Consider the following 25,172-nt stretch of genomic DNA (forward strand, 5'->3'; position numbering starts at 1 on the left):
AAGTGGTTACTGTTCTATTATTTCCAAAATAAACAGCTTATGTAGCCCCACCCTTGGGGAACTCTGGGGACCCAAACTGCCTTACTTCCTGTTTCCTAGGTAGGAGAGAAAACGGTTACCAGACCTACAAGAAGAGAATGTAATTATCATTATTCTATTCCTTCAATCAGTGCCTTCTCATCCCCTGAGGAAAGGGAAAGAAATTTGAACTGGATTCTTAATCATTTTTTGTTTCCTGTGGTCCAAGTCTTATGTTTCGAAATGACTAAATCAGTCAAAGAAAAATTTACTAGTTGAAAAATGGAACCTAACCACATAGAAAATACATACTAAACATCTGCTTTTGATGCTACTTAATTTTTGGTTCTCTGAAGCTGTGGATTCAATTAGTGAAATATGACTCCCCTTAGATTTTAGGTCTTCGATTCTGAATAAGTGTCTGGCTTGTAAAAGTAGTTAGCTGTTCGTAAGATCTAACATTTCCATCGTTATTTTTCTAAGCCCAAATTCAGCCTGAGGAATTTGGGGCGGGCGCGGGAGAAAAAACTCTCAACCTGTGTAGAAGAGTGAGGTGCTGTCCCTGAGTAGTCACCACGTGAGTCTCTACGATGGGCTCTGAAAACAAACCCTTACTGAAAAACAAAGCAGAGAGGAAGGGACCCGATCCCACATGAAGTGGCAGGTCATGGCCATGGCCACCGTTTTGTCAGCGGGGCAGCTCTCACTGGGAACAACTTTCAGCCTTGTACGCTGACTTCCTTGGTGTCATTCTCTGTAGGTCCCTTTTGACCTGCTGTCTCATCTTTATCAGAAAAGCCAGGATCTTTCAGAGTTTGAGTAGATGGTGCATTCTCGGATGGGAGAGAATCTGTTTCGTGCAGAAATGTGTGGGCTTCGTGCTGAAGAGTGCCCACTCACCCCATACCTCCTACCCTCAGGAGAATCAGGGCTCATCTGTAAGCAGCATTCCTGGAGGAATGGGGAGTATACTGAACTGGGTGTCGCTGGTCCCCCATTGGGAAGGTCCTGTGAAATGCAAATGGCGTCCTTTAAACCAATGGTGTCCCCTTTGTCCTCTCTAAGCCATGTTCTCTTGCTGGGAAGCTGGATCATCTTAAAGGAAGGGAAGTCACCCGTGAGCTAAGGTGACTCCGAATCTAGGAGAGGATTATGTATAATATTACCTCTGGGTTTCACGCTTTCCTTCAGTTCACTGTACTTGAAGAATTAATACGAACATGGGAAAGTCCATGATCTGTACGTTATCTCAGACATTTGCAACTTAACCATGAGACTCTAATTAGTGAGACAGAAGGGTCAATAGACCCTATTTATCTCCCTAAATAGTTAGTGTAAAAATCTGAAAATGAGAGGAAGATCAGGCTGGATGACCAGCAGCGGCGGGCTTTCATTCTTAGACAAAGGACTGGAGAGGAGCAGCCTTGGGGCTCAGGAGCAGGACCCCTCCTCCATGAAGCTACCTGTAAACTGTCTCTCTCCTCTGCCCCATGGCACAGCCACACTGGTCCCAAAACTGCTGCTGCTCTCTCTGAGATGCCCGATTTCTCTCTTTTTGGTCCAGCTCTTCCCTCTGCCTGGGCGGGGGGGCTGCACCTACAGCTGTGCCAGGCAGGTGGTTTCTCATCACCCGGTGCTCAGTGCACTTGTCTGCTCTCAAGAGACTTTCTCTGCCTCTACCTTTCCATCCCATTGTCTAGTTTACTCTTCGTTGCTCTTAGCTCATCTTCTCGGTTTACGGTCTGCCTCCCCAGAAGGGCCCCTGTCTGGCTTCTTGGCCAAATATGCCTAGAACAATGGCTGACACACAATGCATGCTTATTTAATAAGTGTTTAGTGAATTAGTCGTCTTAAGATTGTAGAATTTATCTTTTTGACATATATATATACACACATATGAGTAGAAGGGCTCTCATTCTGAGCTAATTGCATTCCGATATGCAGTATCAAATTCCATCAGAATAATGGAATTCCATCAGAATTCCATCAGAATTCCATCAGAATAATCCTGCAGGATGGCTAAACTCCTGCCTGGGTAACAAGGGATTTCTCTTGTCTTTCTCCTTTATCCAAACAGCATCCACGGCAGCAGTGGCAAGAGATGACAGTGGGGTCTGTTCTGGGTGGCAGTGCTATGGGAAGTGAGATCTAGAGTTATATTCACATGGAAAAAGTTCTGGAATATCTGGTGACCACATCAGTTAGCTAAAAAAGCCCAACTTCTGAGTAGACCGTTTCCCCCTCAAATATTTGAGTATAATCATCTATTTATTGTTCTCATTTCTGCAAATACCATAAATTCGGTGGGTTTTGTGTTAGCCTTTTTTTTTTTTTTAAGTCTGGTTTCATGTCCAAATGGAACTACTTTGGTATCATTCTGCAGACCACACCAAAGTCGCCTTCACTCCATTTGGTTAAGGTTTCTCTGTGGATAGTATGACTCTTGATTTCTGCCTCATTAAAAGCAGGGCACAGCGCAAGAGAAGGAGGAGAGCCATGCGGACCTAACTGCCAGCCAGAGCCCTGGGGTCCAGGACTGGCTGGCCCAAGCTCGAACCACGTGGGCCCACCAGCGACAGAGCAGCCTCCAGCAACAAAAGGTAAACCACTTCCGACCTCTCCATCGCCTACAGAACTGCCGCACAAACACCTTGAGAGACATGTTTTAGGTGGACAAGTGACTTCTGCACTACATACAGAGTGCCCCTTCATCTTCCCTTGGACAGACACAAGGCCTGGCTAACTGCTTCGGTGTACTTTCTTCTGACCCCTGGGATGACTGGTCATTTTCAAGCCTGATCTTTAAGAAAAGGTGGTGTTCAGGTTTACAAATAGCATCACTCAATTACAATCTGCCGGATGAAGGTTACCAACTCTGTTCCCAGATTCGCCCCAATTTGAGCCTATTTTAGAGAATGAATAATCTCAGAAAAGCCTTTGAGAATTGGTAAAAATAAATAAATAAATAAATAAAACCTGAGTTACGTGTTTAAAAAAAAAAACTTATTAAAAATGCAATTTTATTTCTCACTTTCAGTAGGTACCATCATAAGATAGGATTAAAAATTATTGCCAGTGAAACAAATGAGCTTTGATGAGTAAGAATGATTTCTCATTGACACCGTAGCTTTATGTATGAGGCATATTAAAATATTTCCGGCATTTTTCACAAGTAGTGAAGAAGTAAAACCAAATCTGTTGATTGTCCAATTTACAAAGCAAGTGGGGAATTCAAGGGAGCTGCTGCCCCCGAGGATTTATCTCAGCGGCAACAGGCAGTATTGATTTTGAAAAGTGAAAGTGCGTTGTGTACCACTTGAGGGCACCATTGCCCAGCAGAATTCTTTCTTTTTTCCATTAATTTTTTCCAAGATTTTTCAGAGATACCTTTTATAAAAGCCAAAGAAAGGTATAGAGTACTTTGGAGACATGATTGTGCATTTACCTAAATCACACCTGATATGCAAAATCTGAATTTAGGAACTTACTACAGGCGTTCTCTGAGAATTTTCTAGACATAAAACCATGATTGTAGGTAATAAGCAAAGTAACACATGTTTTCATTTCTTCTCTTCCTTGAGCAGGAGTTGGAACAGGAATTAGCCGAGCAGAAGAGCCTCCTGCGGTCAGTAGCCAGTCGTGGAGAGGAAATTCTCACCCAACACTCAGCTGCAGAGACCTCTGGCGGTGCTGGGTATGTTTCAAAAACACTTTCTCCCAGCTTGCCCAGATTTGAAGAGATGTAAACATCTCACTCGAAATTTTATTTTAAACATCTGCAAGAATTTAATCATTTTGTTTTCACTTTATGATATTAAATTTACTTGCATTTTGAACATTTGTTGTGCAACACGAGCATAGCCAGTAACTATGAAGTCTGGTGGCTGACTTGTTTGCCTTCTTTCCAGTACGCTGATCCTATCTGTCCAAAGAAGGTGCTTCTGAGTTCATTTTTTAGAATCAAATAAGAAATGCATTCTAAACACATTCCTGTGTGTTTCTGAGTGATTATATCTAACTGCAAAGTATTTTCCCTGCAAAATGAGCTTATCTATCTCTAACATCACTCGGAAAAATAAATGTGTGTGCCCACTAAACGTCTTCGTTTCTCTTGATGATGTCTGTTTATAATTTCTACGTGTAAAGTCATTGAGTTTCAAGAGCTGGTTTGGAATGGAAACTGAAAGCCTTGTACACAGCTGAGCACAAGTGTTAAAAATGAAGGAGGTTGGAGAATTTTCAGGTTGGAGATTCTGACTTAAAAGGCAGGACAGAAAATAAACCACAGCAGGGTTGCTGTATCCCTGTATTTTGAGTCAGGTCTGGGTTTTATTCCATTTCTCTGGCAGTCGTCGTGGGAAAGGAACTCAGCCCTGAGCCCCCGTGTGCTCACCTCTAGGATGACCTAGATAATCAACTGCCTCCATCTCAGAAGGGTTTGAAAGTGGAGGATGCAACTGAGAGGCTGTGGAGGAAAACCTTCAACTCCAAAATATTATTTTAAAAAGGTTTCAGTGGAACTACTTGTGCCTTGTAAAGATTTTGGTTTAGTGGTATCCTCCCGCAACCGGAAATCGGCAAGTAGCTCGAACGCCGCTGACTCCAGTGTTGTCAATGCTGACTCCAGTGTTGTCAATGCTGAACATTTACTGGAGGAAGCAACCAAAGGAAGAAATAGATGCTATGGAGATGACTTTTGAAATATTATTTATAACACCAAGTAATAGAAAAGGAAGCAATGCCTGCAAGTATAAAAAAGCCTAAGGAAAATTTTATGCATATATAATCTTAACAAAAAATTACATAACAATATCAGAAAATGTGTGTGTGGTACTATGTAAAAGTGTGATATACAATTGTAGGTATAGTCTATGAGTGGATAAGAACCATTTTCGCTATTAGATTATTTATCAAAGCTAACTTTTGGGGCATCTGGGTGGCTCAGTCAATTAAGTGTCTTGTCTTCAGCTCAGGCCATGATCTCAGGGTCCTGGGAGCAAGCCCCTCATCGGGCTCCCTGCTCAGCTAGGCAGTCTGCTTCTCCCTCTCCCTGCTAGTGCTCTCTCTCGCTCACTCTCTCTCAAATAAATAAACAAAATCTTTAAAAAGAAAAAAAAGCTAACTTTGGAGAGGATAGATTTGGAGACTTTTATTTTTTGCACTTTAATCAATGCTCCTGAAATACTGCGGACATACATCAGTGTTGACTATATGTATATATGTCTACATTTAAGAATAGCAAGTGCAAAATGATAGAAACCAAACCATGACATAATTGAAATAGACATATTATGACAAAATATATAGGAATTAGGATGTCGTTCAAGAAAAAAAAATTGAAACAAAAAGTAGAAATATTGATAAAATTATTAACTATCAATTTAAAAGGATACAAATGAAAACTATTGTGACATGGTTAGTCAGGAATTCCACTATAATAATCTTGAAACTGTAAAAATTGTGTTAAAATGTAAAAGAGTTTTCAAAATCCTGATGGTCCATCATGCTTACAAATACAGATAAGGCCATAAATATGTGTTTCTGTATAAAGACAACATGAGAAACACTGTTTCTTCCACACCGACTCTGAATCAAGACCTACCTTCGCTTTTCATTTTCTATTCTGTCTCTAATTCTTCTAGAACATTTATTCATCCTTCACAATTTTCTGAATATTTTTGCCAAACTCTATTTTTACAAAGAACCCATTCACACATTGCCTTCTCATCATATGAATAGTTACAAAAAGCAACAGTAGGAATCTTCTGCAACTTTCTTGCCATGATATTTTCTTTCCTTGGCCTTTAGCTTTGGAAAGGACCCAGATGAAAGACAAACAACTATAAATTGCTGTTTCAAATACAAAAATATTTTAAAGAGAAATTCCCAGTGCAGTGCTGCCTTTCTACACAGGAGCCACTTCATGACTACTTGATAAATTTCACACATTTTTAAATTTTTATATAAAATCTTTAGAAAAGTCACCTGTAAATTAGTTTGATTACAGTTCAGTCATTCCTTTCAAGCATCTGCATAAATAAGCCAAACAAACAAAAAAAACATAAAATAAGCAATTTCTAGAAACCAAATGAATATCATATTATTTTAAAAGAACAGAATAACATTGCTAGGGGAAAAAAGTCCTTGTATTCATATTTTAACTTATTAGCTGATTTCTAAGACTATCAAATATATGAAGTAGTTTGTGTAAGAAAACCTCTGTGGAAGGATGATTTGTTTCCAGTGTACAAATTTATAAAGAATAAGTACTATGTGATGTATAGAACTGTTGAAGGATAGATAAGGAAACTCAGCTGGACGTTAATTGATATAAACATCAAAGGGAAAGAATATTTTTCATGGGATATAAAAGGTTTTGTTCTCATTTAAGACTGATTTGCTGCTGGCATTTTACATGTGTCAGTGATTAAGTTTATCCCCTGGTTATATACTAGATTGTTATACAAACATAAATGAATTAAAAATGATGTGCTACCATCCACCATTACAAAGGACATCACAATAAAGAAATTTAATTTCATTAAGACTTTAAAACTATTTTTTAAAAACACACAGAAAATGCCAGAGACTACCGTGAAAAATGAAATTAGAAGTCCCAACATGATTTTAGCACTCTTTCACCCAATGTTACTTTTTAAAAAATTTTATTTTATTTCATTTTTTTTTTCAGTGATCCAAAATTCGTTGTTTATGCACCATACCCAGGGCTCCATGCAATACGTGCCCTCCTTAATACCCACTACCAGGCTCACCTAACCCTCCACCCCCTCCCCTCCAAAACCCTCAGTTTGTTTCTCAGAGTCCACAGTCTCTCATGGTTTTTCTCAGCCTCCAATTTCCCTCAACTCACTTCTCTCCATCTCCCAATGTCCTCTGTGTTATTCCTTATGCTCCACAAATAAGCGAAACCATATGATAATTGACTCTCTCTGCTTGACTTATTTCACTCAGCATAATCTCTTCCAGTCCCATCCATGTGGATACAAAAGTTGGGTATTCATCCTTTCTGATGGAGACATAACATTCCCATTGTATATATAGACCATATCTTCTTTATCCATTCGTCTGTTGAAGGGCATCTTGATTCTTTCCACAGTTGGATGACTGTGGCGGTTGCTGCTATGAACATTGGGGTACAGATGGCCCTTCTTTTCACTACATCTGTATCTTTGGGGTAAATACCCAGTAGAGCAATCACAGGGTCATAGGGCAGCTCTATTTTTAATTTCTTAAGAAATCTCCACAGTGTTCTCCAAAGTGGCTGCACCACTTGCATTCCCACCAACAGTGTAAGAGGTTCCCCTTTCTCCACATCCTCTCCAACACTTGTTTGCTGTCTTGTTGATTTTGGCCATTCTAACTAGTGTAAGGTGGTATCTCAGTGTGGTTTTGATTTGAATTTCCCTGATAGCTAATGATGATGAACATTTTTTCCATGTGCCTGTTACCCATTTGCATGTCTTCTTTGGAGAAGTGTCTGTTCATGTCTGCTGCCCATTTTTTGGTGTGATTATCTGTTTTGTGTGTGTTGAGTTTGAGGAGTTTTTATAGATCTTGGATATCAGCCCTGTGACTCTAGTGTCACTTGCGTATCTTCTTCCATTCCATAGGTTGCCTCTTTGTTTTTTTGATTGTTTCCTTTGCTGTGCAAAAGCTTTTGATCTTGATGAAGCCCCAAAAGCTCATTTTCACTTTTGTTTCCTTTGCCTTTGGAGACATGTCTTGAAAGAAGTTGCTGTGGCCAATGTTGAAGAGGTTACTGCCTATTTTCTCCTCTAGGATTTTGATATATTCCTTCTCCACTTTAAGATCTTTTATCCATTTTGAGTTTATCTTTCTGTATGGTTAAGAGAATGGTCGAGTTTCATTCTTCTTCATATAACTGTCCAATTTTCCCAGCACCATTTATTGAAGAGACTGTCTTTTTTCCACTGGATGTATTTTCCTGCTTTGTCAAAGATTATTTTACCCTAGAGTTGAGGGTCCATATCTGGGCTCTCTACTCTGTTCCACTGTTCTATGTGTCTGTTTTTGTGCCAGTACCATGCTGTCTTGGTGATCACAGCTTTTTAGTAAAGCTTGAAATCAGGCAACATGATGCCCCCAGTTTTATTTTCCTTTTTCAACATTTTCTTAGCAATTCGGGGTCTTTTCTGGTTCCATACAAAGTTTAGGATTGTTCGTTCCAGCTCTTTGAAATATGCCAGTAGAATTTTGATCAAGATGGCATTGAAAGTACATTGCTCTGGCAGTATAGACATTTTAACAAAGTTTATTCTTCCTATCCATGAGCATGGAATGCTCTTCCATCTTTTTGTGTCTTTTTCAGTTTCTTTCATGAGTGTTCTGTAGTTCCTTGAGTATAGGTCCTTTACCTCTTTGGTTAGGTTTATTCCAAGGTATTCTACGGTTCTTGGTGCTATAGTAAATGAAACTGATTATCTGATTTCCCTTTCTATATTTGCATTGTTGGTGTATAAGAAAGCAACTGATTTCTGTACATTGACCGCTATTACTTTTTTTTTTTTCTAAGATTTTATTTATTTATTTGACAGAGAAAGAGATCACAAGTCGGCGGAGAGTCAGGCAGAGAGAGAGAAAGAGAAGCAGGCTCCCGCTGAGCAAAGAGCCCGATGCGGGGCTCGATCCCAGGACACTGAGATCATGACCTGAGCCGAAGGCAGCGGCTTAATCCACTGAGCCACCCAGGCACCCCTGACCGCTATTACTTTTTAAAGCCAATCCATGTTAATACATATAGATCGAGTTCTTTCATGTTCTTTCATTTTAACTGCTTAATTGTATTTTATCTTGTGACAATAACTTGTTCACCCATTTTTTTTTTTTTTTAACTGATGGGCATTTACCTTGCTCCACCTTTTTTTTTTTTTTTGCTATTACCAGCGTTGCTGACATTAACTTTCCTGGGTCTCTCTAACTGAGCAGGTTGGGGAGATTCTCTAAGTTGTATCCTAGAAGTGGCATATCCTGCATTATAGCCTTATAGATAATTTTTAAAGACTTACTTCAGCAGGCTCACCTGAAGAAACTATTGTACTCAATACTTCTGAGATGAGTAGATTTCAGGGTAGTGTATAGTATTATCCTGCTAATGAACTTGTTATTTTTTTTTCACTTAAGGAAAAGTTCTGTCGAAATATTAATTACAATGTGGTATGTCTTTCAGATGACATAATTCTAGTTAGGTCTTTTTTTTTTTAAGATTTTTTAAAGATTTTGTTTAAATCCTTGAATTTTATTATTACTTTTTAAGATTTTATTTATTTATTTATATGACAGAGAGAGCATAAACAGGCTGGGGCAGGGAGGGTGGTAGAGGAAAAGAGGCAGACACTCCCTGAGCAGGGAGTCCTATATGCCAGTGCTCTATCCCAGGACCCATGAGATCATGACCTGAGCTAAAGGAAGATGCTTAACTGACCGAGCCTCCCAGGCATCCCTCTAGTTAGCTCTTTAAAAGTCTTGACATGGGACGCCTGGGTGGCTCAGTGGGTTAAAGCCTCTGCCTTCGGCTCAGGTCATGATCTCAGGGTCCTGGGATCGAGTCCCACATCGGGCTCTCTGTTCGGCAGGGAGCCTGCTTCCCTCTCTCTCTCTGCCTGCCTCTCCATCTACTTGTGATTTCTCTCTGTCAAATAAATAAATAAAATCTTTAAAAAAAAAAAAAAAGTCTTGACAAACTAGGATCTATTTGGAACTTGGGTCCCCCAGACTCTTATCATTAGACCCCATTTATCAATTGGCTATTATGTTCCTGGTAGGGTTCTAGGCATTGTGCATATCTTCTCTAAATTCTTATACTTATGTAAGATAGGTACTATCTTTATTGTGAAGATGAGATAATTGAGAGTCAGAGAATTGAAGCGAATTACTCAAAGTCATAGATCAAATATGCTGGGGCAGAGATCTCAACCCAGATCTGTCTCCCACAAAGCCATAATCTTCGATGCCCCCCTGCTGCCTTAATAAGGATGATACTCAATGCCTTCCTTTCTCCCTCTGTACTTCTGTTCCACGTCCTGACTTTGTCTGTAGCATTTTCTCTGGACTCAGGATAAAAGCTCTCAGTAGACTAAGTGGCATTTTTAGGGTTTTTTAATTATTCTCTGAGCTGTTTGATGAAGGACACTAGTCTAATTGTACATTTTCTGATTGTAAATGTTAAAATTACCTTATATCTGTAATACTGAGCTATTTTCCATGAATTGTTAAATCATTATTGTCCTCATAGTTCACTTATAGTATAAGCTAAGAATATATTTGTTTATGGTTGGTCTCAAATTTTCTATTTTAATTGATAGTTTGAAAGTGTAAGCTAATGACTAAAATAATCTAGTTCCAATCTTAGAGGTCAGATCTAATACATACAGTAAATTACCTAGAACTTAATGCCTTTTTGTACACATTGTAAACTTAGATTATTTATTCTTCTAATAGCGAAAAACCTGATGTGTTATCCCAGGAGTTGGGGATGGAAGGGGAGAAATCAGCTGCTGAAGACAAGATGAGAATGAAATGGGAAAGCCTACATCAAGAATTTAGTACCAAGCAGAAGCTACTACAGAATGTTCTGGAACAGGAACAGGAGCAAGTGGTATCCAAACATTTTGATTTTATATATTAACTAATATAAAATGTGTATAGCTTATGCTAATGGAATATATATGTGCAGTAATCTATAATTTCATTATCAATTCAAGTATAAGACATAAAAGAAATCATTCATCTTATATTTTTCTTAGCAAGCATGTTTTGTGTTTCTCTTAATAATTATATATTTATATGTGTAAATTCATTTGATTTCTAGATACTCTTTTCCTCAGAGATGATTACTCTCTGATGACTCATTAGTGTAAATCATTAACGGCCCCCCTTTTTTTTCCACAATCTTGAAAATAAAGGTTATAAGCAAGAATATACGCATCTAGGACAAGAGAAACGCAACAAATTTGATTATTTTACTAGAAGTAAATTGTCAAGTTATCTTATTTTCCATTGCTATTTCCAGGACTTAATGGCTTCAGACGATCTTAATGAGAAACATGTTGGGACATCAGTGGATCTAAAAGGAAGGGGAAGTCAGTGGCCTGCTAGAATAGTTACTGGCCCATCTGTAAGCTTGTTCCTGAGATGGACAAGTACTGTGTGACATTGGACTTGACAAAGCAAGCCAAGTCCAGTGGAATTGAAAATAGCAACAGAAGGTTCTAGGTAGATAATAACTATTAGCTCACTATAAGCAGAAGCCAGAGAACATTTGAGAGTCAGAGGAATCAACCCTGTAGAGAGGTATTGCATGAGGTCGGAACCCAGCTTGCCTGTGATGTTTACCACAGTTGTGGCCCACCAGGATTTTGAAGATAGAAGTCTAGTCCTGGGTCATGGCCCCACAGTGCTCATCTCAGTGATTCTGTGACAGTAGTGTTATCAGAGTAAAGTTGAGGTCCTTTTCTGTGGATCTGAGGCAGCTGCTGTTGTCTCACTGATCTGACTAGGGCTAACTTCAGTGCTGGGAGAGGCTGAACCCAGGAATGGAAGAATGTCAGTAACTGGAGTGCATCTGAGGCATGAAAGGCAGGAGCTGGTAGAGCAGGCTCTATAAAGAAAGCAGATACAGCTTGCCAGGACTACCTGAAAAGGAGATAGTCCTAAGGTCACAATGTGTCCCCTTATCTGTGGGGAGCCATGCATCAGTGCCAGAGCCATGCGTGTCTGTCTCATTTTACAGAATCTTGTGCATGCCACCCTTTCTCACTCCTCTCCTGCTCTGATCAGGATCCTTCTTTGTCACTGTCCACATGCATAGCCACCAGCAGTGGCCCTGGGCAGCATAGAGCACTCCATTCTTGAAGGTAGTTATTCCAGAATCCTCTACCACCCTGGCACGTGGTGCCTTGTAGCTTCCACATGGACTTCCTACCTATTTGAATTAATCTTTCTCCACATCCCGAGCAGTTAGACTCATAGTCTGAATTCTTGATTTCCGAGGTGGGTCTCCTAGTCTTGACCACTAGCTCACCTTCATGTTCTAGTATTCCCCATTCCTTTGACTATAAGGGATATTTACAGTCCTACATCAGGAAGTGCAGTCTTCTCTGACTATCCTAGATCAGATAAATCCAAGGTATTTCTAGTAATAATCAGCAAATATTCTCTATCAGTTAAATGCTCATCCCCTGGATTCTACCTGTTGTCCTCCAGCCTAGAGCATCTGAGTGGTTCATGCAGCACTGCAGACTTCCTGGGTGTCTCATCCATGATCACCCTTATCTCAGAGAGCTATGTCTTCTGTCAATGCTGTGCTGTAACCCCGGCATCCTCCATGGGAGCCTACCACAAGAGCCCTGCCTGCTGCCACCGACATGCCTCTGTGAACCCCGAACAGTTCAAGTTTAGGTTTAGGTCCATAGCTCATTGCCCTTGGGAACTGGAAATGGAAAACATCGAATGTTCTTTATTTTATGGTCTTTTTTGGCATTTGAGTGCTTTCTTTCCATAATTACTACTCATTGTACAAAGTGCCTCCGAGGTGGTTTTCTTCTCTTTGGCATGATGAGGTGAGACAAAAGGTGAGGAAGAAGCAATTTGGCTGTAAGAGTTGCCAAGAAGAAAGGGTGATGACCACTTAGTGAACATATTTTGTGTTCTAGGTGTTATTTCTAACAACACTGTGGTGAGGGTGACATTACCTCTGCTTTGTAGATCTGTAAACTAAGGCTTGGAGAAATTAGATGATTTCTCAGGGTCTTGTGTCTAAGAAGAGGCAAAGCTGGGATTTGGATGCGGTCTGTCCAACTCCACAGTCCCTCCTTTTTCATACTACTTTCCTGACAGTTTTGTTTACTGGTAGTAGGTGTGTAATTTAAGGAAGTGGATTTTAAAGAGGTGTTATGTTGTGGGTGTTCTCGTTACAGTGAGAAATGAGTTGGGCATGTTTAGAGGATAATGAGTAATCAGCCTGAAAGGCAAAGTGAGAATGAGACATTTTATAAATTATAGGGACTGAGTTTGATGGGAAACATCTTTTAAAAGTCAGAGGGCTAAGCAACACCATGGTCTTTATCAGGTATTGTGTGTGTGCCTACAAGAGTGTAGGGGAGGTTGAGTGAATGAAGAAAGAATAAGGATCAAGTCTAGATCTGGTATCTAGGATGGATAATTTCATCATGGATAGTGTAAAACCAAGAAAACAAGTTGAGAGGAAGACCATGATAGAGTTCAAGCATTTTCCCCACCACTTTGGTTTTTTTTAAGTCCATCAGTGGAAACATTGCCATCGCTGAATTTGGGCACCATGTTTAGTGGACGTGGTGTATTAAAGAGGTCATATTTCTCTAGAAGAGCTTTTTATAAGGACACTTTCTCCAGCATGTGCTTCAATATGTAATGCTAGATGATGAAACCTAAACAGAGTACATATGCTGTTAAATAAGTGCACCTGTTTGCCTAAAGCTCTACAGCAGGCCGAATCGACTCTTGTCTGGTGTGCCACTATACAAAGGAGATGGACAGACCCAAGACAGATCTGCAGTGACATCTTTGCTGGATGGATTGAACCAGGCCTTTGAGGAGGTTTCATCTCAGGTAGGGCTGCACCCTTGGCTTGCTTATGGATCTTGGTCTCCCTGAAGCTGTTCCACCTCTGGGCATGACTGGTCGAGACCCAGCACTCGTGATTAGCCCTGAAGGGCAGAGCCACTGGACCCTCACATCTCATCCTGGTATTTTTCTTTGAGTCCTCAAAGCGCTATAATTAATTCTATGCTCTCCCTTTCTCTCAGGGTGTGGGGACAAAAAGGCAGAACATTCACTTGGAACAGAAGTTGTATGATGGGGTCTCAGCTACGTCTACATGGTTGGATGATGTTGAGGAACGTTTATTTGTTGCCACAGCACTTTTACCAGAAGAAACGGAAGCTTGCCTCTTCAACCAAGAGGTAAGATTGGCAGCTGATGTCTGTGAGTATGTGATATTACAAAACACTTGAAATTTTGGTGTTGGATAATTAATGTATAAGGAAGGTCAACATAAAACAGTTCTAATAAAGTACAAATTAGGTATATTTCTAAGCCGCATAATACCAAAGTGAACTGCCTGATATAAAAAGCTCCCAGAGATACTCATGTTTTGCATTTTTATCCTCTATCTTGTGTATGTAGGAGGAAGAAAAAAAAAATGGAAGATTCTTTGTAGAACCTTGTTGTGTATTGCAAACTCTCTTTACATGAAACACAGGCTAAAAATAGTGTTTCTAAATAGCCCTTTACAAATCTTACCTTTCATCAAATACATATTATTAGCTAATGATGTAAAATTTCTGAGAAAAATTTCTCCAGCAGCAACTTGCCTAATATTTGTGGAAGTGGGTCAACTTACCTTAGATATAGTTACCACTGAGTAGTAAGAGAGATATGGTGGGCTTTCTCTGAGGAAATGACTTGATGTGTATATAGATTCATAGATCCAAACACTGAAATGTGCTTTCTCTTTTATCAACCCTAGACTCTTGCCAAAGATATTAAAGAAATGTCTGAAGAAATGGATAAGAACAGGAACTTGTTTTCTCAAGCATTTCCAGAGAATGGTGATAACCGGGATGTCATTGAAGACACTTTGGGTTGTCTTTTGGGCAGGTTGTCCTTGATAGACTCAGTAGTAAATCAGCGCTGTCATCAGATGAAGGAAAGACTTCAGCAAATACTGAATTTCCAGGTAAGACATCATCAAGAGATGGTTGATAATACTCTAGCTATATTCAGTAACAAGCAGGATGTCTTACTGAGGTATGACATAGACCTATTTTTTTTTTTCAAAAGTACAATGAAGAGCAAGAACATTATAGAAAAAGAAGGGGGTGCCTGGGTGGCTCAGTGGTTTAAGCCGCTGCCTTCAGCTTGGGTCATGATCTCAGGGTCCTGGGATCGGGTCCCGCATCGGGCTCTCTGCTCAGCAGGGAGCCTGCTTCCCTCTCTCTCTCTCTCTGCCTGCCCCACATCTACTTGTGATTTCTCTCTGTCAAATAAATTAATTAATTAATTAAAAAAAAAAGAAAAAGAAAAAGAAGGGACTAGAACTCTAGGATGAGGAAACTAAGAGGCTTATGTTCCTAGAAATGAAGGGTTGAGAAAACCAACCAAGTAAACTAAGGGCTGAATGTAACGTTAAATTCAACCTGTAATTTATATGACTATAATTATAATTTTCAATTGATAATTGGAATTTAAAACATATGACCAAAATTTATTAAAAACATATGACCAAAGAAATATGTGGGAAGAGCCACAATACAGGACCTTAGACTCTAGTGCCCATGGGCCACTGAGAATGGCTATGGCCTGCTTCTGCATTAGAAACATACACAATTGGGACATCTGGGTGGCTCAGTCAGTTAACCATCCGGCTCTTGATTTCAGCTTGTGTCGTGATCTCAGGGTCATGAGGTGGAGCCCCACTTCAGGCTCTGTACTTTTCGGCAGAGTCTACTTGGAATTCTCTCTCTCCCTCTGCCTCTCCCCATATTTTCTCACTCTCTCTCTCTCTCTCTCTCTATATATATATATATATATAATAAATCTTAAAAAAATATTTACCATGCTACTTCCTAATCCTAACTTCTCAGATTTATTGCCTGTAAGCCCTAGACTCGCGTTCCATTGCCAGCTGACTAATTGTCTGCTTATGAAACTTTTCCTCTGACTATAAACTTCAGCAAATGCCAAAGCCACTGATAAACTTTTTTTTAAAGAATTATTTATTTATTTGACAGAGAGAGCACAAGTAGAGAGGCAGGCAGAGAGAGGGGGAGAAGCAGGCTCCCTGCTGAGCAGGGAAGGAGCCCAATGTGGGGCTCGATCCCAGGACCCTGAGATCATGACATGAACTGAAGGCAGAGGCTTAACCCACTGAGCCACCTAGGCACCCGCTATTGATAAACTTTGAGTTGATTTACATTCCTAATAAAGTAATCTTTTGGGAATACTTAAGTTTTAATTGAGATTTCTTTCTTTATTTATTTGTTTACTTATAGAGAGAGGGAAGAGAGAGAGATAAGGGGAGGAGCAGAGGGAGAGGGAGAATCCCAAGCAGGGTTCACACCCAGCACAGAGCCTGATGCAGGGCTCAATTTCACAACCCTGAGATCATGACCTGAGCTGAAATCAAGAGTAAGACGCTTAACCAACTAAGCCACCCAGGAGCTCCTAATGGAGTTTGATTTTTAACAATTGTATAAGATTTATAAAATAGATAACATGTAATTTGGACCAAGAGTTTGATATAAATTTTGATTTGTAAAAAATACTGTTAAAGTGTCAGGTGTAGCATCAGTCAAGAAATGTGGAATTCCCTAGATATTCATCTAAAGGGACAAATCATCACTGCCATTCAGTAGTGTTCTTAAAACTACAAAGGAAAATTAGAATAATTTGTGTAGCATTTTTTATTCACAAAGAATTTTCACCTGTATTTTTGTCTTTAATCTTCACGACATACCTCTTAGCTAAGCATTGTTCTTATATTAATTTTGCAAAAATTAAGAGCAGCCTCCAAAACCATCCCTCCTGGGTTCAAATTCTGACTTTGTCCCCTACTACTATATACCCTTAGCTGTGTCTCTAAGGCTTATTAGAGTAACACTCCTGCTGTGGTCTCCAGGAGTACTTTGAGGATAAAATTGGTTACAATGTGTAAAACAGTTTGAACGATGTCTGAAACATAGTAAGTTACTCAGTCAGTTTTGTTATCGTTGTCACTATTAATAGGAGTATTCATTATAACATACATAATCTGAAACCAATATAAAAGTTAAATTAATTCTCTAAGATTATTTAGCCATCAAGAACTAGAGCCGGGATTTGACTCAAAGAATATTTTTATATTTTATATCATTAGGGTGCTACAGGGGTGATGAAGAATAGTAGACCTCTTCACGATGTATTTTGAAAGCAAAATCAACAAGAGCAAATTTGTGTGGGGGTTGGATATGGGGAATGAGAGAAAAGGACACTGCTGACGAAGTCCAGAGACCCCGGCTGACAGGCTTGGTGCAGAGCAGTGCCATTGACCCATGGGCTAGGCTGGATGGACAAAGATACTAGAGTTAAGATACTCAGCTGACTACTTAGAGTAGACATTTGGATATGCTTGACTATGGCTTCAGGGAATGACCTAGACCAGGTATTTGCATTTGTAGAAGTTAGGTTGTAGAGCTCATAGAGAAGAAAGCACATTTCACTTGGAATCAGAAAAGTTGGGGTTCTTATTTGGGTATTTTGTTTTGGATGCAAGATCTGATTGCGTGCCCACATATACACCATCTGTCTAAAATCAGCAAAACTTGTACGTACAATTGATGGAAACTTGTATCATTACTCTAAAATCCACCTTTCATAAAATAATGTGCTGAGTTTTAACAGCATTTTAGTTGGTCTATCAACCATGAATGGGGGGGTGGTTAAAGGTACAAATGTTTGTATCACTTAGAAGCATATTTCCCTTTTGGGAATACTTAAGTTTTAATTGAGATTTCTTTCTTTATTTATTTGTTTACTTATAGAGAGAGGGAAGAGAGAGAGATAAGGGGAGGAGCAGAGGGAGAGGGAGAATCCCAAGCAGGGTTCACACCCAGCACAGAGCCTGATGCAGGGCTCAATTTCACAACCCTGAGATCATGACCTGAGCTGCATTTACTATGCTAGTGTCTTCAGCCCTTTTAAGTTTTTATTCATAATTATAACCAGTCAGAGTAAAATATGAACAAAGCATGAATACTCTGGAACTGATTTTCTGTAGAGGACCAAGAGAAGAACATACAATTATGAAATTGTCTTTAAATCACGTTCTCTATTTTTCTTCTTCCAACAAGTTTCTACTTGTTGGTGGCCCGCTCACGGACAGCAGCTGACATTTCAAAATGTTTGTGTTCCAATTTAGTTGAAAGAAATAGTTCCAATGTTAATATAATTAAAGGTCAAGTCGTAAACCATTTTATTTTACTTTGCACCAAGCACCTGGTATGCTGTCCATGCTCGGCAGTTAATGGAATGGTATGCCTTTGTCTTCCACTTAACTTTTGAGTATTAGCTTTTCCCAGACTGGTAACATTATCCTCTACCCAGCAGAGAATCTGGAAGAACATGTTGATGTTATGTAAATGTATATTATCTCTATGGAATCAAAAGAAGTTAATCATCAGTTATTCTATTAAAAATGTTTTTACCTAGAGACTTAATCCCAAATAAATTTACTGGACATTTTTATGATTGGGCATTTTAAGTTATTTAAAAACTGAAAAAAAAAAAAGAAAGAATTCTTTTTAAATGAGTGAGACAGCACAGATGATTCAAAAACTTGAAACCTTTGATGTACCTGTTTCTCAAAAAGCAATAATCCTGCCTCTTTAATGCCCTACAATCGGTGCCAGTGACCATATGATAAAATTTGTGATTTCTGATATTTGTATAATGTGGAGACACCTTAAATTATCCTGCTGTGTCATATGCATAGTAACAAAAAACAGTTAAAGCCTTTGCATTTTCATTTTTAAGAAAATATCACCATCCATGGGGTGCCTTGGTGGCTCAGTTCATTAAGCATCTGACTTAAGTTCAGGTCATGATCTCAGGGTCCTGGGATGAGGCCCCCCCCACTGTGTGGGGAGCCTGCTTGTGCCTCTCCCTCTCCTTCTGCCCCTCCCCCATTTGTGCTTGTACACATGCACATCCTCTCTCTCTCAAATACATATATAAAATCTTTTTAAAAAACATTGGGGTGTCTGGGTGGCTCAGTTTTTAAGCATCTGCCTTCGGCTCAGATCATCATCCCAGGGTCCTGGGATGGAGTCCCACATTGGGCTTCGCAGGAAGCCTGCTTCTCCCTCTCCCACTCCCTCTTCTTGTGTTCCCTCTCTTGCTGTCTCTCTCTGCCAAATAAATAAATAAAATCTTTTAAAAAAATAAAGTACCAACATCCATGTGGTTATTAACACCTCTCAAATCTCTTGTTTAGTAATTTTTAGATTAGTTGTATTCTTGGCTTTAGTGTCTTCTTGACTGGTCCTTTCCAATAATTAGTGAGACCTCCAGAAATGTGAACTCTGTTTTCTATTACGTTGAGTAGAATATAATTAAGACAGAAAATATGTTTTTAAAAAAATAAAGATGATGTACAGGAAATAGATCTACAGTCTTTCTTCTTTCTTTCTTTTTTAGTTTATTTATTTGTATATGTAATTTCTATACCCATCGTCGGGCTTGAACTCATGACCGCAATATTAGGAGTCACATGCTCTTCCAACCAAGTCAACCAGGCACCCCCACGATCTTCATTTCTAACCCATGATATATTATTTAGAATTATCTACTCATTTAGATGAGCTGAATTAATGTTCTAAATATATGTCTCTAGTAGAGACTTTTTCTTTTGAATTTGTTCAAATGAATGGAAACATCTTTTCCTAGGCATACAAACAGATAAATAATATGTCATCATTCTAACGGCCCACATGGCCTCACCATGAGCACAGTTGAATAATACAAACATTGCTATAATTCATAAGCAAAAACCTTGCTTCTGGCAGCATTTTTCCAGGACTGTTACAACAGTTTCCTAGTGAATCGGCAGCAAGGCTTGCAGACTGGTTTGCATTTTGGTTAATGACAGTTATTGCCCTGTTGGATCATGTGCTTTTCTCTAATGTTCATGTGCAATTTTTTTCGTTTCCTTTTTTCTTATTTTACTGCATAGTCCACCCACTGTTCTGTTTTCTAGACTCGCATTTTGTTAAAAGGCTGGCATACATCCTTAAAGATGCTTTCTTCTTCTTGGGTGTGATTATCCTTCTCCTTGTAGGTAGACAGATTTTTGCATCTTGATGATGTGTCCTTGTGTATAGATCAGCAACCCCCAGTGAAGAGGATGTGATGAGTCCAATTTCAGCTTCCACTGAACAGCCAACCCGTCATATATGTTTCCTGACGTTTCAGGGGGGGGAGCTGGGAATTATATCATTCAAATTTTGCTCTAGTTTATTATTTCCTGTAGAACTGAGGACCAAAATTCTGATAGTTAACTTTTTTTTGTATAAACATAACTCAGTATAAATATACGTGGACTTTTAAGTGAGAGATCTTTATGAACAAAAGGCTTTGCTAGGTCTTTTTGTGTTGTCTCTTCATATGTCTTTGGTCATCATGGATAAAATTTATTTTCTACACTTCTGGGTGGCTTTTTATAAGCTTGGGCAAATTCTCTGAAAATAGAGAAAAGGAAGTCTGAGAGAGAGGGAATGAAGGGAGAGGAAAGAAGGAATTATATTCTTCTTAAGAATCACATTTTTTTGTTAAATTTAAGATGTAGTTTTAAATAATACTCGGACTCCCATGCGAAGTAAAAAATACCAAATAACTTGAAATGAAATAAAAGGATCCTATTTTTTCCCAAGTAAGGGTAGCAGCTGTAGGCTCTTTCAGTAAATAGAAGTCATTAGGGTAGTATTTCCAGTGCAGTGTTTAAATGTGTGCATTGATTTCAAATGTATCAACAAGATTAGGGTGGCTAGCATTGCTTTTTATTTGTATACTTTGTCATCATTTGTATTGTGTTTAAAAAATGCTTTCTGTAACAAATTCTTCAAAAGTCAGTTTTAACACTTAAATTGTCACCACTTACTTTCTCCTTTTCCCAGGATAGTATTGTTTCTTCTTGACATTAAATTCCTACAACAATACATTATTTCTAAGAATGTGTGTTATACTTAGAACCATTCTGAATTCCCAGACTCATATTAAGTCTTCTCATTTTTTTTCCTCTTTAGAATGATCTGAAGGTGCTGTGCACGTCGCTGGCTGACAACAAGTTCATCATTCTGCAGAAACTGGCAAATGTGTTTGAACAGCCTGTGGCAGAGCAAATAGAGGTATTTATAACCACCTTTTTCTAGAAGAGCAAATGCATAGAGTTGTTCTGATTTGGTAGGAGATTTCAGATATTCTATAAAAGACTAGTGGCTTGCTATAACATTGTTACTAAAGAACTTATATTTTTGACAGACAGAAAGTGAGAAAAGGAGAAAGAGCATGAGCAGGGGGAACAGCAGAGGGAGAAGGGGAAGCGGGCTTTCGGCTGAGCAGGGAGCCCGATGCGGGACTCCATCCCAGAACCTTGAGGTCATGACCTGAGCCAAAGGCAGAGGCTTAACCCACTGAGCCACCCAGGCGCCTCTTGCTATAATATTTTTGTTTGTCATACATTTTGTCTCTAAGTGTCATGTTTGAGTGACGGGCCAGGCGACATGGAATCTGTCACTTCTCTCTGTACGGAACTAGGAGATAGGTAAAGGTGTCGGTGGCAGATGATGACATGAAGAAGTTTGCCACCTAACCCTGAGATTAGACAGGAGTCTCAGGGACGCAGGGCAGACAGTCAGACTGTCCTGGGGTGATACAGATAAAGCACTATGGACATTCAGAAGAAGGGCCAACTGCCCCCAGCAGAGGTAGGATCTGGGGAAATTTTGTAAAAGAAAATTGGAACCAGACTGAGAAGTTTGGACACACAGAGACTGGGAAGAAAGATATCCAAGCCAAGAATGAACAAAGGCTTAAGTGGTAGACAATTCAGAGCACTTCCAGAGAAAAGCAAGGAATCCTTAGATAATAATACAGGAGCTATATCTACAAATATATCTTAGAAAAGCAAGTTATCCTTATTCAGCTAAATGCTGAATTGATGATGAATGAAAACAATTGAGGGGAAGTAAGTTTGGATGAGTACATTTGAGGCAACTTGTGGGGCCTTTTGAATGTCAGAGAAATTTAAACTTTATTCCACAAACCGGTGGTTTCTAAACTTTATTGATGGCATATCTCATTAGTTTAAAAGAATAAGCACACCCCCAAAGTATATGAATATTAGCTTATTTATGAATTATAAGCAGGTACTTTGTTATAAAGCATATACACAAATGAAAATTCAGAAGAATGTGGTTGCATAGAAAGGAAAAATGTAGTGTTTCATCCTCACCAGTCATCTCATACACGTGGGTCCTTGCACTCACCTTGGAGACCACTGGCAGTGCAGAGTCCCCGGGGTGCTTTGAAGGTGAGAATGAGTGTCCGTGCCCAGCCCTGCTTCCCGGACAAGACCGTGTCAGGTCAGGAAGCAGGATGTGCCTCTAGAGGCTTCTTGTAGCTGCACTGAGGAGAAGGAAAAAGAATTCTAACTCCAGTGATGTCATTGAAAACAGCGGGGAGACGGGAAGGATGTTACACAGTCTATCTCCTGTTTCCCAAGCTAAGTAATTATGTGTTTTAATAGAATTTCCTAATTTCAGTAGACCTCTAAGGGTTCTATGAGTAGGCTATAGAGAATCATCTGTGATAGAAATCCCCTGATATATCCCTCTAGATAGAAATAGAGGTCATTCTGTCTATCCATCCATCTGTAAAATTACCTAAAATAATTTGCTAAATTATGTGAATGTTTATTTTTCTTGACCATAATTTCATCTGCTTTTTAAAACAAATCTCTCATTTCCCCCAAATTAAAAAAAAAAAAATTCTTCTATGTTGAAACTTAAACTTGAAAGGAACTTTTAAAAAAATTTTTACTTTTTCATTCTTGGATTTTAATATCCAAGATTTTAACATGCCCGATTCCAAAAAAGACTTCAGCAGCTGTAGCAATGATTTGCTTTGAATTTCGGAGGTGAAATATAGAGTATGTATGTATGATCACAAATAACATTTTTACTAATTATTGACCAGGATCACTAAAATGATTCCCACAGATAAAAATAAATAGCTAGACTATTTCTCTGAATAAATAGAAAGCCACCAAAAAAAAAAAAGTGCTAATTTCACCCCTACCCTTGTTAGTTAAAAAGATAATTATAGCAGGAGACATAAGGATGATATTTCTCAATATATTCATCCTTTGAGCAATGTCATTCTGATCTAGAACAGACTTGTCCCCACAAGCTGGTGCCAAGTTGACTTCCAGGGATCTCTCCCTTTTCCACTCTTCTGAGAATTTCCATCACTTCTCTCTCCGTTGGATCTTCTCTTTTCTGAGTCTCAAGTCCATCTTTATTATATTGCTTCCTTGTTTTGTTACATATCCTCACTAAGAAAGGATGCATGCTAGATGTATTTTTTAGTATTTTGCCTATCTGAAAACGATCTTACACTGTGTTCGCTCTTTCTTGGTAACATGGCTCACTGTAAAATTCCTGCCTGGAAATCAGTTTTCTATGGAGTTTTGAGGCATCTCATTGTTTTCTAGCTTCTGATGTTGGCTTGAGGAATCTAAAATCATTCTATTTCCCACAGCGGTATGAAATGTCACAGTGATATACCTTGGGAAGGGTCAGTTTTATCCACGGGGCTGGAGGCTCGGTAAGCTGTTTTTTTTATTTGATAGCTCTCCTCTTTCCATTTCGGAAAATTGTCTAATGATTTAATATTTTTCAGTCCTCCATTTTATCTGTCTCTCTTTCTGGAACTCTTTTTAGGCAGATGTTGGATATTCTGGTCCAGTCTTCTAATTCTTTTATCAAGAGACAGTCTGCTCTATTTTTTGGAAGACTTCCTTGATTTCAACTCTCAACTTTCCTACTGAGTTTTATATTTCTGCTGTCATGAGTTTCATTTTCCCTGAGCCCATTCTTGTTCTCTAAATGATCCTTTTTTTGTAGCATTCTGTTCTTTTTCTAATAGATGCATTATCTTTTGTAATCTATCTGCATATGTTAGTGATTTTTTTGGCCAAAGTTTTATTTTTCCCATAGAGTGTGTTTCCCTTCAGCCTGCTTTTAGTTGTTTGTTTCTGTCTCCATCTTTTCATGTTAGTGGCTTTTCTGAGATTATGGAAATTCTCTGGCTATCTGTTCACGTTTAGGATGGAGAATTAACAGCCAAATGGGAACTTTGTGTATGGATGTGGCTTGATGGTTTTGAGATTTAGGAATGTTGGGCTCTTTAGGCTATTTGTTGGAGAATCTTTGTGTCTAGCTTTTAGATTTTTCTATTGGTCTTTATACATTTTCTCTCCTCTCCTGTCTGGAGACCGGAGGTCAGGCTCCAATACCTTAGAAGATCTGAGGGCTCCTCACTTAGCATTCTGTGGGCATTCAGTCACGTATCCTCTGTTTTCAGTCAAGTACTCAACACTGCTATTCTGTCTGGTGACCCTCAGTCCAGAGTCTGCTTTACCTTCTCTAGAAAATAAACTCCCCATCTTTCCCAGAGAAGGAGAAGGGTAACATGGAGTGAGAAAGAGGCTCTGGAAATTTCGCTGCTCTTTAAGAAGCTTTTTGCCAACTGTCCTTATCTGGCACCCGCCCTACCCACCCAGAGCGCCAGACTCCTGTTCCTGTAAGTCTGGTGATGGAGCTCTCCCGTGAGCTTAGGATTCAGCTTTCTCAGATTTCTTAAGTCAGTTATCCCATATCCTTCTGAATTCCAGCTTTCAAAATGTTGTCGGTATTGCTTTCTTTCCTGTTTCTTTGTCCTTGTAGATTTATGGGCAGGAGGGGCACCAAAAAGCAAGCAATTTTTGCTGTGCTGTAGCGGTGATTTGGGAAGGAGAAAATAAGACACATGTGTTTCATCTGCCATCTGGAGTCCATGTTCTTTTCCTCCTTCAGGGCAGCTGAGATTGTGTTTCTTCCAAAAGTCTACTTGGATGACCCCAGAATCCACTCCTGTATTTCTTATCCAGGCTCCTCTAACAGAGATGAATTGCATCGAGCTGAATACCTGATTGATATTCCTGATTGGTATACCTGATTGAATTCACCCCTGTTTTGTTTTGCTGTGTTTACTCGGGCTTCCTAACCAGACTTCAGGCTCCTTGAAGGCCACTACAAGGAGTTCCTACAGAACTCACACTGGGAAGACGAGGCCTAGTGCCAGCAGCCACTTTGATAATTGTTAATCACTGCTTTTTCTTTTTTTGTTTTTTTGGAAGATTTTGTTAATTTATTTGACCGACGAATCACAAGTAGGCAGAGAGGCAGGCAGAGAGAGAGAGAGAGAGGAGGAAGCAGGCTTCCTGCTGAGCAGAGAGCCCGATGCGGGGCTCGATCCCAGGACTCTGAGATCATGACCTGAGC

At 39.3% G+C, this 25,172-nt stretch overlaps 1 protein-coding gene across 17 annotated transcripts in view; it reads left to right on the forward strand.

Annotated features, from left to right (window-relative positions):
* Positions 1 to 25,172, forward strand: part of SYNE1 (spectrin repeat containing nuclear envelope protein 1) — a 464,420-nt gene that overhangs the window by 328,564 nt on the left and 110,684 nt on the right. For 12 of the 17 annotated variants that reach the window (XM_013056743.2, XM_013056751.2, XM_013056755.2 and 9 more), the window contains 7 exons: positions 2,484 to 2,618; positions 3,603 to 3,712; positions 10,498 to 10,654; positions 13,513 to 13,644; positions 13,842 to 13,997; positions 14,564 to 14,773; positions 20,874 to 20,975. In XM_013056743.2, the coding sequence (XP_012912197.1) occupies positions 2,484 to 2,618; positions 3,603 to 3,712; positions 10,498 to 10,654; positions 13,513 to 13,644; positions 13,842 to 13,997; positions 14,564 to 14,773; positions 20,874 to 20,975 (1,002 nt within the window). Of the gene's footprint in view, positions 1 to 2,483; positions 2,619 to 3,602; positions 3,713 to 10,497; positions 10,655 to 13,512; positions 13,645 to 13,841; positions 13,998 to 14,563; positions 14,774 to 20,873; positions 20,976 to 25,172 lie in introns of those variants that run through there. The other 5 variants (XM_013056745.2, XM_013056747.2, XM_013056752.2 and 2 more) reach the window with 2 other exon arrangements.

This window comes from Mustela putorius, unplaced genomic scaffold (genome assembly GCF_011764305.1).
Source record: "Mustela putorius furo isolate JIRA1106 unplaced genomic scaffold, ASM1176430v1.1 tig00000450_pilon_pilon_pilon, whole genome shotgun sequence".
In the NCBI taxonomy this organism is placed as follows: domain Eukaryota; kingdom Metazoa; phylum Chordata; class Mammalia; order Carnivora; family Mustelidae; genus Mustela; species Mustela putorius.